This window comes from Ochotona curzoniae, unplaced genomic scaffold (genome assembly GCF_017591425.1).
Source record: "Ochotona curzoniae isolate NIBS_2020 unplaced genomic scaffold, NIBS_Ocur_1.0 contig_66, whole genome shotgun sequence".
Taxonomy (NCBI): domain Eukaryota; kingdom Metazoa; phylum Chordata; class Mammalia; order Lagomorpha; family Ochotonidae; genus Ochotona; species Ochotona curzoniae.
Window position 1 is genome coordinate 6688665 of NW_024466512.1, and position 13148 is coordinate 6701812.

Here is a 13148-nt window from a genome sequence, read left to right on the forward strand (position 1 = left end):
GGAGTGTCTTGGGGCGCACTGCCCTGGCAGACCCCGTCTCCGGAGGCTCTGCGCCGCATCCCCGCCAGCCAGAGTGCAGAGCAGGCAGAGGGCCCCTGGCTCTGTGTTCCATTGCCACAGGAAGCTTATGGCTTGGTGGGCGAAGGAAAATTACAAATATGGTCAGCAGCCAACACCTTTTCTAATTTGAATAAAAGAAAAGTAATTCTGGCGGAGACAGTGAAATACACGAGACTCGCAGCTGAAATTAAGCTGCTATGAATGAATCACGTTCCTTTGTTCTAAGTCCTAAACAGTTAACTGCCACATGAATCTAATGAAATTGTCAGGTTATAGTAATTACATCAGTAATTTGATACGTTGTATTTGAATGGACCATGTGTGGGGAATCGTGGCTCCCCTCTGTGGGGCTGACCCTTTTACATTCCTGTAAGCTGAAGACTAATAGAGCTCATTAAGCTTTATGGGAAAAGAGCTTTTATCACCTCGTCAGGCTGGGCCACGCAGTTCCATTCTACTCCCGGCGTCCTGGGCTCTAGCTGCTGCCGTGCCCTCCCCTGCTAGGTTTACATCGGACCTCTGCCTTAAAGACGTTTTTATTGACATTTCCAAGTCTGAATTACATTCTGTGTGGCACCACTTACAGATGTCTTCAATTAAGTGGAGGTAAATAAAAGGGATTATATATCAGAGGCCACAGGATTCTTGAAATTCTCTGCCGAGTCCTGTTTTACCAACTAGTCCAGCAGGGGGCAGTCTCGCCCTCCCGCTTGGGGGAGGAGAGCTGGAGCAGAGTTGAACCAAGTGTGGGCACTGGTGTCCTCTTCAGGTCCGTCTTTCCGCTGCTTTTCCAGATGAGTTGAAATCTTTGGTGTTCGTGGTTAGGGTAGTGACCTGCTGAGAAGTTAGCGCCTGTAGTGTTCAGGTTCCGAGCTTGGCATCTGTTACATTAATCCTGACACTGTGTTGTCTTGGTTAGGTTGCTGCAGACTCAGCCTCGCAGCACTGAGGACGCTGGGAGGAGGGAAGGGAGCGCTACTACAATGCTTATCTTGTGTGATGTGATCCTGTTGGTGTTGGGGTAGGTCACAGACCCACGCGGTGAGCTCCAGAGCGGAGAGCCCAGCCTGGCTGTCGGGAGGAGGAGTCCTGGACGTTGTAGGCTGCTGGGCAGCATCTCTGGCCTCTGGCCTCACCCCCGTGCCCCACAGGTTGGCACAAAGTGTGCCCGATCTTTGCCAAGCATCTACAGTTGGCTAAATATCTCCCAGTAGAAAACCACAGGCTACCCTAGAGCAGCCTTTGTTGATCAAAATGACAGGTTAGAAGCCACTAGTGAAGATCAAATGTAAATGCATCAAAATGTTTTAAGTCTAATAAGAGGCATACCAAAAAAGGAAAAGTGGGTAAAATCCAGGTAGAATAAATATAAAACCATAGCAAGATGATCTACTTAAACCATTTAGATGTTTACGTTAATGGTAGACGGGCCCAGAGCTGTGTGCAGTAGGCTAAGCTTCCACCTGTGGTGCTGGCATACGGTGGGCACTGCTTCAAGTGCCAGTTGCTCCACTTCTGATCCATCTCCCTGCTTACTGCCTGGAAACACAGAGGAGGGTGGCTGCAGTTCTTGGGTCTCTGCACCCACGTGGGGTCCAAGGAGGCTTCAGGGTCGTGGTAGGAACGGAAGCTCTGCTGTGTGGAACCGTTCTGTGTTTTGCTATTCAAAACAATAGCCAGTGCTCATACTTGGCTATGGAGAGCTGTCTAGGCCCGAACTTAAAATTTCAAATTAAACTTTTGAAATCTTAGTTGAATTTTGATAGCCATGTGTAGGCAGTGACTGACTATACAGTCAGTTCAACAGAGTAGATCTGAATACTCAAAAATCAGAGGTGGTCAGGCCAAGAGAAGGTCCACCTTGCTGTTTCTAAGATCTGCCTGAAATATGAAGAAATGGATAGTTTAGAATAAGATATTGCCGTGTAAATACTAATCATAACAAAGTTTCTAATTTTCACACCAGGGCAGATGTCAGTACGGAGACTTACAGTCCTGTAAACAACACACCGTGTGAAATATGACCCCCGAGTAACAGGCCTTTAAACGCATGGGATAAGACTGATACAACTGAAGGCAGAATATTCAAAGTTACAGTTGAGGTTAAGCCTTTTAGATCACTTACTTAGTAACTTTTAGAACATCGAGACCAGTCCAAGTAATGTCATTAGAATATTTGACCACCAGCTGACGTCTGTGAAATGCTGGAACAGGATATTTTTTTTTTTTAAAGATTTATTTTTATTATTGTTTTATTGGAAAGGCGGATATACAGAGAGGAGAGACAGAGAGGAAGATCTTCCGTCCGATGATTCACTCCCCAAGTGAGCGCAACGGGTCGATACTATGCCGATCCGAAGCCAGGAGCCTCTTCTGGGTCTCCCACGCGGGTGCAGGTTCCCAAAGCTTTGGGCCGTCCTCTGCTGCTTTCCCGGGCCACAGGCAGGGAGCTGGAAGGGAAGCAGGGCTGCCGGGATTAGAACTGGCGCCCATATGGGATCCCGGGCGTGCAAGGCGAGGACCTTTAACCACTTGCGCCACCGCGCCGGGCCCTGGAACAGGATATTTACCAGGACAGATTATTCTGGACTGTCGGCAGATCTCAGCCCTTTGCAGAGGATGGAAGTCATCTCTTCAAAATGGAATTTAGCATCAGTAACAAACCAAGCTCTTCCAAAGGGGGTCTTGAAAAAAGCTCATGGAGTGCATGTTGGGAAGGAAAATGTGCGTGGACGTAAAAGGTTTTGCACCGCAGTTCTTTAAATCCCCCACGCAGTGTTTGAAGTAACTTTGAGACATAGTACTAACAGCAGCATCTCCCCGAGCGTGCTGGTCACAGAGGGGGCGGCACGTTTGCCGTGGGCCCGGTGCTGGGACGGGGAGTCTGCGGCCGGTCCTGCCTCTTCCAGCTTCCTCGGGGAGCCCCAGGAGGTGGCAGTGTGGCCCCTGCGCTGAGAGCTGGGACACGGGACGCCACCAAGCTTCTGGCTTTGGCCTGACCCGGATGTGGGAGTGAACCAATGGAAGAACTCTGGCTCTTGGCGAATCTAGTGAATAAAAATAAGTAGTCACAGGACTTATGCATTTATCCAAAGAGGACACACACGTGACAGATGAGCACATGAAAATGCTTGGCATTCGTCAGGACAGTACTAATGGGGTCCAACCGTAAGCCCCCTGAAGGGGCAGGATGGAGCCGTACACACGTGCTGGCAACACGGGGAGAGCGGGTGAGCCTCCTGCCTCGATGGTGGCAAAGCAGACAGCCGCAGCCTGACAGCTTCCCAAAAATATTAAATATAAACTTGCTATTTGATCCAGACATTTGTACTACTAGGAGTGTAGCACTACACCTGAAATGAACATTTACACTGATACACAGGTTTCTGTGTGAATGTCATAGCAGCATTAATTAAAATGGTCAAAAGCTGGTAAGAACTTATATTGCCCTCAGGTGGTAAATGGTTAAACAAAATGCATAGTCTGTCTCTACAATGGGATACTACGAAATAAAAAGGAATAAACTGCCAACACTTGTTGCAGACAAATGAAGCTTAGGCATTATACTGGTGAACAAAGCCAGATACAGGAGAGTTCTGTGCGAGACAATAGAGTAGCAGCTGCCTGGGCTCGGGGTCCCGCACACAGGCGGCCGGGGCTCGGGGTCCCGCACACAGGCTGCCGGGGCTCGGGGTCCCGCACACAGGCTGCCGGGGCTCGGGGTCCCGCACACAGGCTGCCTGGGCTCGGGGTCCCGCACACAGGTGGCCCGGGCTCGTGGTCCCGCACACAGGCGCCCCGGGCTCGGGGTCCCGCACACAGGCGGCCGGGGCTCGGAGTCCCGCACACAGGCGGCCCGGGCTCAGCAAGCATCCAGCGGCCTCAGGAACTAAGGCAGCACCAGGTGGTGCTATGACCAGATAGTGTCATAGTCCTGCCGAGTTTCTCGAGGTCCTAGAACCCTGTCTTTAAAATGAAGACATTTTTTGATACATAAAGTGTATCTCAAGCTACATGAAGAAGTATGTCATTGAAATTTTTTTTTCGTAATGTTGTAGTAAAGGTCTGACTCAGTGGATGTCCTGCCCGTATTCCATATCCTTGTTCCTAGTGTGAACGTTACACAGCCTTAGTGTTTAGCAAGATAGTTCTGTGTGTTGAGATATGACTAATCATGTTAGCTATTTGACACATACTCAGCATTAAATAGTGTCTGTGTTAATAATTTGATAGCTCATGAAGCTGTTTTCCCAAGCTTGTTCTTTTTTTTTTTTAAGATTTATTTATTTATTGGAAAGTCAGATATACAGAGAGAAGGAGAGACAGAGAGGAAGATCTTCCATCCGATGATTCACTCCCAAAGTGACCACAACAGCTGGAGCTGTGCTGATCTGAAGCCAGGAGCCAGGAACCTCTTCCAGGTCTCCCACGCAGGTGCAGGGTCCCAAAGCCTTGGGCCGTCCTTGACTGCTTTCCCAGGCCACAAGCAGGGAGCTGGATGGGAAGTGGAGCTGCCGGGACTAGAACCGGTACCCATATGGGATCCCGGCACGAGTAAGGCGAGGACTTTAGCTGCCAGGCCATGCCGCTGGGCCCCCAAGCTTGTTCTTGAGATGAGAAGTGCTCGTCTTCTGACCTGGAGCTCTCGATCTCCTGGGAGAGGGTGTGTGGAATTGGTTGTGTTCGCCTGAGCTGCAGGTGCCAGGGGTGGGCAGCTCGTCTTCGTAGCTGGATGGTATTTGTTATATCGTGAGGCTGAAGCTGAGTGACCCTGGCAGCCTAGCTCACAGCTGGAGTCTGCCAGAATGTGAAACACCGTTGCTTGCTGTGGTTGTGTGGTACAGGAGACTCCCTGCTGGCCGGAATTTGGAAGAAGGGTTGGCTCCTGCCACCCCCTGGGTCCTGCAGAGATGAGATGAGCTTACAGAGGCAGCCGTGGGAGAGGGGATGAGCTGGAAGTAGGGTTATCAGCTGGCTCAGGGAGTTCAGGCAGTTTCCATCGCAAGGCTGCTGAGCGTCAGGTGTGGTGAGACACGTGGAAATGAGCCTGGACAGAAGGTTGCCCTTTGAGTCAGCAGAGGCTTCTGTCTGCTTCCTGGCTTCAAACATAGGAGACCCAGCTTTGCTTAAAGAGGCAGGACCACTGAGAGCAAACTGAGGGAGGCTGCATAGCCTCAGGATGGCTGACAGTCTGTCACTGGCAGGAAGGTAAGAAATAGAAAACTAGGGGCCCAGTGCAGTAGCCTAGCAGCTAAAGTCCTCACATTGCACTCACTGGGATTCCATATAGGCACAGGTTCTAATCCCAGCAGCCCCACTTCCCATCCACCTCGCTGCTTGTGACCTGGGAAAGCAGTGGAGGACAGCCCAAAGCCTTGGGACCCTGCACCTGTGTGGGAGACCCGGAAGAGGCTCCAGGCTCCCAGCTTCAGATTGGCTCAGCTCTGGCCACTTGGGGAGTGAATCAGTGGATGGAAGATCTTCCTCTCCCTCTCCTTCTCTCTGTATATCTGTCCTTCCAATCAAAATAAATAAATCTTTAAAAAGAAAGAAAGAAAGAAATGGAAAGCTAGAATGTCCCTTGACACGTGGCTGTCAGGTTCAGACTGAGGCCGGTGCTCTGGGGTCGGAGCAGAGCTGTCACTTGGAGTTCTGGGGGAGAATCCCTTGGCATCGCCATGGCTGTGCGCCCTCGGCTCAGTCGGGGCTCCTGGGCGAGGCTGTGGGGAGCAGGGCTGCCAGCAAGGCCTGTGGCAGGTTCCTGGGCGTGCTCTGCCTGTTTCCTCCGGGATTGTAGGGACTCAGTGGGTGTTGGGTACGTGGAGGAGTCACTTCCAAGTCACTGGGGAGTTGAACCAACTGTAGCTTGAATCCCGAGACCAAGTGGAGACTGCCCTCAGTTGGTAACCGTGCCCAGGTACCTCTGCAGAGGGCAGGACAGCACACGTGCAATAGGAAACCAGACTGAAGAGGGTCCGTGAATTTCCTGTTGAAGCTTGTCTCGCAAGGAATGTGGCTTAGTTCGGCATCCTAAAAGCCAAGTCCTTTCTGGATGTCTGCTCTTCTTGTCTCCTTTTAGCGAGTGGAGATCCTCAGCACTGAGGGGCCTCTCGGCTGGGCTGGAAACGAAGGTCATCTGCCTAGACGGTTTCCATCGCCCCATTAGCTGTGCATGAACGGTTCAGAAAGAGTCCGAATAGTAAACCTTGGGTGGATTAGTTTCCATGGGGACGTGCTTGTTGGCTGGTGTCCGCGCTCACTGAGTTCTCAGCCTGTGTTTCTCCCACCAGAAGGCTGGAGGAGCGTGTGTCTGGAGTTGAAGTGACATTAAAGCAAGGCTCGCAGAGGGTAGGAAGTGGCTTCTGAGGTGTGTGTCACGGCGCTCAGTGAATGCTGACCGCTCTGTACAGTGGAGAAGTTAGGGATTCTGTTTTCTGTGTGAGTCAACTCTTGTTCCAGTCACATTCATTGAAAATATTTAGTGTTAATCTTGGATCCTTTGCTCCTTTGCAGTGCTTCCTGTTTACTGTGTTAGGATAAACCTTGCTTCCCTGGAAAGGTTTAAATTCCTGAGAGTTATGTCATTGATGTATAACATTTCTTTGTTTGTCCTCTGAGTTCAGTAGTTTGCTGAAATATCTTCATCCATTGTGGAGTAGCTAACACACCGTGATGGGGTGGCGGCCTGACATGTCCCATGAGAGACAAGCTTTACTCGGGGTTGGCAGTTGCATTCCCGTGCGTTGGCTTGGTGACCTAGGGCAAGCTCCTTTAATCACTCTGCCCCTTCCGTTTGCACATCTGGGCGAGCGTGCCCTGGAGGAAGAGCTCCCGCGGAAGGGAGTGAATTTAGCCAGGATGATGAACTCACTCTGTCATTCTCAAACGAGGGAAGTCACAGCCACTTTTCCCATTTGTAATTTACTGTCTTCCCTCAAGTTTTACCTTTGATAATGAATGTTCTTTCATATTGTGAACAAGCTGCCGTTTCAGAATAGTCACATATTTTCCTTAAGAGTAAATCTTTTTTTAAGAAAACATATATTTTTACTATTTGAGAAGCAGGACTGCAGCTAGAGATGGGGCGAGGTCTTGTGTCCGCTGGGCAGGCCTGAAGCCAGGCGCCCCCTCAGGGTCTCCCCCACGCGGGAGCAGAGACCAGGACTGGCTCCCTCTCCACCAGCAGGGGCCGGGCCAGAGGGCAGCAGCCAGGACTCGGCCGGCCGCTGTTGGTTTCTTCCTTAAGCCGTTATGATTTATCCAAAGTTCCACCTTGGTTCAGTGGATTTGGATTCTTAGAAATGATTTTGAATTTACAGTTTCTGAATTTGGAGAATCTTAAAATTTATTGCTACTTATTCATAAGTTGGTTTTGCAGAGCCTTATGTACGAATGATGCTGGTGTAATTTATTAATATCCTCCCGAAGTAGAAACATGTTCTGCCCAAACGCAGAGAGAACTCTTCAGTTCCACAACTTCAGCCAGGGGTCAGAAGAAAACAGCAGGTGCCGTCCGCATCTGCAGGTGTCACCTGGCAGAGGGCTCCCTCGTGTCCAGCGCAGTGGGCATGGTGCACTGGTCAGGAGCTAAGCAGAGGCCGCCACGCCTAGAGAAAGGGAGAAAGGGCGGAGTGGCCGGAGGAGCCCTGCTGCTGCGTGGGAAGCTCTTTGAGAACAAGGACTTGACAAGCCACGGAAGGCAGGCCGAGTGAAGTGTTCCCTTGTTTTTTTCCACTAAGCGAGTCCGCTTTAGCTCCCCTGGAGATGCTGCCAGAATTTTTAAATGTAGTTTTCCAAAGGATAAAATCATGACTTCATGCAAATAGAGTATGGACACATGCCAAGTTTTCTTTGACTCATTACTTAATGCCAAAACCTTCCACACATTGACAGGCACAAAAACCATTTGAGAATATAGAGACATTGACACAGCTAAACAGTTCTATAAAATGAGATACACGAGGGCCAAACACAGTAGCGTAGTGGCTAAAGTCTTCACCTTCCATGTGTTGGGATCGCATATGGGCATTGTTTTGTGTCCCAGCTGCTCCACTTCCCATCCAGCTCCCTGCTTGTGGCCTGGGAAAGCAGTCCAGGATGGCCGAAGCCTTGGGACCCTGCACCTGCATGGGAGACCCAGAAGAGGCTCCTGGCTTTGGGTTGGCTTAGCTCCAGCTGTTGCTGCCACTTGGAGAGTGAATCAACGGATGGAAGATTTTTGTTTCTCTTTGTAAATCTGATTTGCTAATAAAAACAAATCTAAAACAGAGAGATGAGATTGCTAGGTAGATAAAACAACAGATTATGTTAGAGTGGTGTAAATGGTAACCTTTGGGTTGGTTCTTCCCCCTGGGTACAAGTCTTCAGGCTGGCCTCTGCCCCTGCAGAGCTGCAAAGTCACGCAGTCAGTAGAATAGCAAGCCGAGGACTGCGCTGAGCAAGCACCCGGTGCCAGAGGCCGAGGCTTGGCAGCTTCCAGGCTTTGTTTGTTGGAGCCTAATACCCACTTTTAAAGATGGGACCTTTAGGGAACTGATGGGGTCCTGAGGGCCTGCCCTTCTGAATGGGGTTTGTGCCCCTAGAGGAGGATTTGAAGGGAACCTTCAGCCTCCCCTGCCTGCCCCTGATCTGTGAGCAGGAGAGAGCACGGTCCATGAGGCCCTGGCTGACCACACCTGCTGTGCCTTGCTCTGGGACCTCCCAGGCTGCCGCCTGGGGGCCTTGCCTAGCCACTGCATGCGCAGATGCCGACACTAGTAATTGCTTTCAGTAATCACTAGTAATTATTCAACCAAAAGATTTGTTTATTTTTATTCAAAGAAAGATTCTATGGGGAGAGAAGGAGAGACAGAGAGAGCGGTCTTCCAACTGCTGGTTTATTCCCCAAGTGGTCACAACTGCCAGAAATGAGCTGATCCAAGCGAGAGCCAGGAGCTTCCTCCCAGTCTCCCACGTGGTTACCGGTTACCGGGGCCAAAGGCCTTGGGCCGTCCTCTGCTGCTGCCCCAGGCTACTAGCAGAGAGCTGGATCGGAGGGTGAACAGCTGGGCGTGAAGGACGCCCACATGGGATGCTAGCTCGAACAGGCAGAGGGTTAGGTGCCACTGTGCTAGCCCCTCAGCCTTGCTTATTAAAACTGATCATAACATTAACACATGTTGATTTAAAAATTGATTGGAGAAAGGATTAAGAATCTCTTGTGATAATATTGGGTGTGTTTCCTCATCTTTAATATATTATCTGGATTTTTGGAATCAGCTGCATTTATATTTTTATTTTTTAAATTGAATATATTTTATTTTATTATTTTATGGTACAATTTCATAGACTCTGGAATTTCACTTCCCCCCTCCCCAAACCCCTCCCTCTCTGACATCCCCTGTATCATTACAGTACTATAGTCCTTCATAAGCAATCATTAGTCCATCATTCTGCTACTTAAGTGTATCCTGACATTGTAGGTATGGACAGTGGCAGAGAGACCAGTATTCTAGTTTCAAGATACATTTTACAGTTTTATTGGGAGTCCATCTTCGATTGAGAAGTAGAGATGCATGCTGCACTGTATCTTCACATCTGGAAATGGTAGTCTCTATTACACGGTTGCTATACATCCCCTTAAATGAAAAACCATTAAACAAATTAACAGCTGGAGGAAAAGAAAGGAAAGTTTGTGGGACTCAGGGGCAAAGAGGTCACTAAGTCAATAAGATAGCAACTAACTGTCAGGGTCTCTGGGTTACATGTCCTGAGCAAGATGGCCGCCAAGGACAGAGCGCTGGGTGGGAACCAGGGCAGGGGTCAAGTCGTTTCAAAGAAAGGCTGATTGGCCAGGGCCGTTCGCTCACCTGCCCCTGGCCTATGGGAGCTGGCCTCCACAGTGGCGCTCCTAGTGATTGGCTCCTAGTTTCTCCTCTCCAGGAATTCTGGGATTCCTGGCCTGAGGCTATTCGCTACCCTGTATAAGAAACTGAATTTCCCAAATAAACCAAAACTGCATAGACAGAACCCCTGTTCCTCTGTTTGTTTCTCGCGCACCGGGAGGCTGGCTGGCGGGCAGCAGGCTCACCCCATCCGACAACGGGGTACTGGAGGAATCTTTCGGGGAGACTCCGCAGAAATTAACAACAACATGCTGCTGAATGACCAATGTGTTGCTGAAGAAATGAAAAAGAAAATCGAAAACTTTCCTGAAGTGAACAGTGCTACTGTGTGACCCATGAGTCAGGGAAGAAATTAAGAAAAAAAAATTCTTTTGAATGAATAAAACCAAATTATCAACCCCCTGAGATATAGCACAAACAGTATTGAAAGGGCTGCTAGATGTTATATTTTACATGAAGATTGCCTTATATCAGCATTTTTTTTTTTAAAGATTTATTTTTACTGGATATAGTCAGATTTATAGAGACAAAGAGAGAGGAAGATCTTCCATCCACTGGTTCACTCCCCAAGTGGCCACAGCAGCTGGAGCTGAGCCTGATCTGAATCCAGGAGCCAGGAGCTGCTTCTGGGTCTCCCACATGAGTGCAGGGTCCCAAGGCTTTAGGCCATCCTGGACTGCTTTCCCAGGCCACAGGCAGGGAGCTGGATGGGAAGTGGAACCGCTGGGACACAAACCAGCTCCCATATGGGATCCCAGTGCTTGCAAGGCGAGTACTTAGCCACTGAGCCATGGCTCCAGAGCCTGCATTTAGTTTATAAATCACCAGTTACAAAATGGTGTGATACACTAACCATGAATATTACCATTTACAACTTCTAAATTAAATCTATTTTTTTATTTTTTGTAGACTTATTTGGGGTTTTCAGGTTTGGGTTTTCAGGTTTTTGAGAAATCCTGTAGATTTTGGCACTACAAAAACTCGACACTCCTTTGTTTGTGAAATGCATCCATGCCTTGGTGCAGTTGCATAAAACTTAATCAAATGAAAAACGGTTTTTAAAACAATGCAGACTTTTTGTCAAGTGTTGGAATAATTGCATTTGAGAGTCTGTATTAATTGTTTCCCAAAAATGTAGGATCTTGTGTGAAGACAGATTTTAGCATACGATTTGGGAGAAGAGTTTGAGCTGCCTGAGGAGGAGGACTGGGGCTCTGCTGCTCTGAAGCCTCACAGACTCGCTCTTCTCTCTCTGAATCCCCTGTGCGATCGCCCCGGACACTGGCCCTGACACCTGGGAGGGGATTCCACCTCCTTGGTGTTCTCTTGAGCCTCTAAGATGTCCGTTACGGGTGTAACAGGTACGCGGAGGCAGGAGGTGAGACGACAGGTAGAGGCGCCTTGGCAGGGTGGGTTGTGCCCCCCCTTGGCAGCAGTGTGGTGGGAGGGGAGGATGCTCGCGCGCAGAGGCAGCCCGTGGCGCAGTGCCTCTGCTGCCGCTGCGCGGGCCTTGTTAGTCACAGGGCAGGCCGTCCTTCCCACCGTCCTCAGCAGCTTAGACGTGAACTTACTTGTGTTCTTTTTATCCTGCTATCCACTGAATCCCTGAAATTGCAGAACTTCTGAAAAATAACTTGGCTAATTAGCTCTGACATTTCTAAAACTTTGCAAACTTTCAGACGCTGGAGATAAGCTGTCAAACTTTACTAATCGTGACACTGCTTGCTTATATGGAAATTAACGATAGTTTAAATGACTGCTGTTAAAAGACCCACAAGTGTAATTTTCAGACCGAGTCTTTTAGGCTGTGCTTGTGCAATCCCTTAAAATGAAAAGTGGAAACTTCGCTGCACAATGTGAACAGCTAGTCTCAGAGGGTGAGCAGCCTGTGAACAGCACAGAGCGTGGAACTTCTGCAAGTGTAGTCATTGTGTTGCTCAATCAACACGCACTGGAGGTGGGGCTCAAATTCACATTTTTCAGTTATCCATCTCAAATCCAGTCCAAAGCCAGGAGCCTCCTCTGGGTTTCCTACTTGGGTGCTGCAGGGTCCCAAGGACTTGGGGCATCCTCCATTGCCTTCCTGGGCTGGAACAGGAAGCTGGATGGGAAGTGATGCATCCAGCATATGAACCGGTGCCCACATTGGATGTCAGCACTCGAAGGTGAGGAATTACCTGAGCCACTGTGCTGGCCCCACAAGCAACATCATAAATGCCTGTGCCAAGGGCCTGTCCCCATGGGATGTCCTAAGAAGTTCTTACATCAGTGCTGGAGGGTGAATCAACAGGTGGAAGATCTGTCTCTCCCTCTTTGTAACTCTTTCCAAATAAATCAGTCCTCAAATAAGTTGAGAAGGTCTTAAGTTGATTTCTCTGTTTCTTTTGTGTGGTTATGAGTAAAGTGTTTTACATAGGAAAAGCTTAGCATATGAAGACAATAGCAGTGAAGACAATGGTTCAGGACTTGCAGCCTGAGCAGAATGAGAGCACAGTAGATTAATCCATATGAGCTTCATAAAGAAGTGTTCAGTCTGGTCATGTTTGTGTGTCTCCTCCTTCCTAGGCAGAGACCGCCCCGGGTGGACCTGAGTGCGGGTATGGCTCCTTCCACCAGCAGTACTGGCTGGATGGCAAGATCATTGCCGTGGGCGTGATCGACATCCTCCCCTCCTGCGTCTCGTCCGTGTATTTGTACTACGACCCCGAGTACTCCTTCCTGTCCCTGGGTGTCTACTCGGCACTGCGGTAAGATGGCTGCTTGTGGTCCTGGGGCTTGGCTGCATTTCAGCGGGTGACATGCTCATCTGATCTGGTAGTATGATGCAGTGATTTGTTGCTCTCAGTCTCTTAGTTACATACTGTCCTGTAGAAGTACAAGTGCACGATGGTAAATCTCCAGCTTTTAAGATTTCTAAGTACCCTGGGATGTAGCAAATAATTATATTCGTAAAATGCTTTTGTTGTTTAGCTTGTACATTTATTTAAGCTCCCATTAGAACTGTTTATGTTCCTAAGTGTTGTATTATTTATATTCTTGTCATTTCTTTCATACATATTTTTCACTGTTGATTAAGTTAATGTGGTAGGAATGAATGGAAGTATGTGTCTGCTAGAAGAAATACAACAAATCATACATCACTTAGTGATGGGGTATGTTCTGAGGACTGTTAGGTGATTTCACAGTGTGATCGTCAGAAAGTAT

General features: G+C 48.9%; 1 protein-coding gene across 4 annotated transcripts in view; it reads left to right on the top strand.

The window, feature by feature from the left end:
• ATE1 (arginyltransferase 1) overlaps positions 1-13148 on the top strand; it is a 115418-nt gene that overhangs the window by 39536 nt on the left and 62734 nt on the right. For all 4 annotated transcript variants that reach the window (XM_040991997.1, XM_040991996.1, XM_040991994.1 and 1 more), the window contains exon 9: positions 12510-12691. In XM_040991997.1, coding sequence (XP_040847931.1) covers positions 12510-12691 — 182 coding nt within the window. The remainder of the gene's footprint in view (positions 1-12509; positions 12692-13148) is intronic.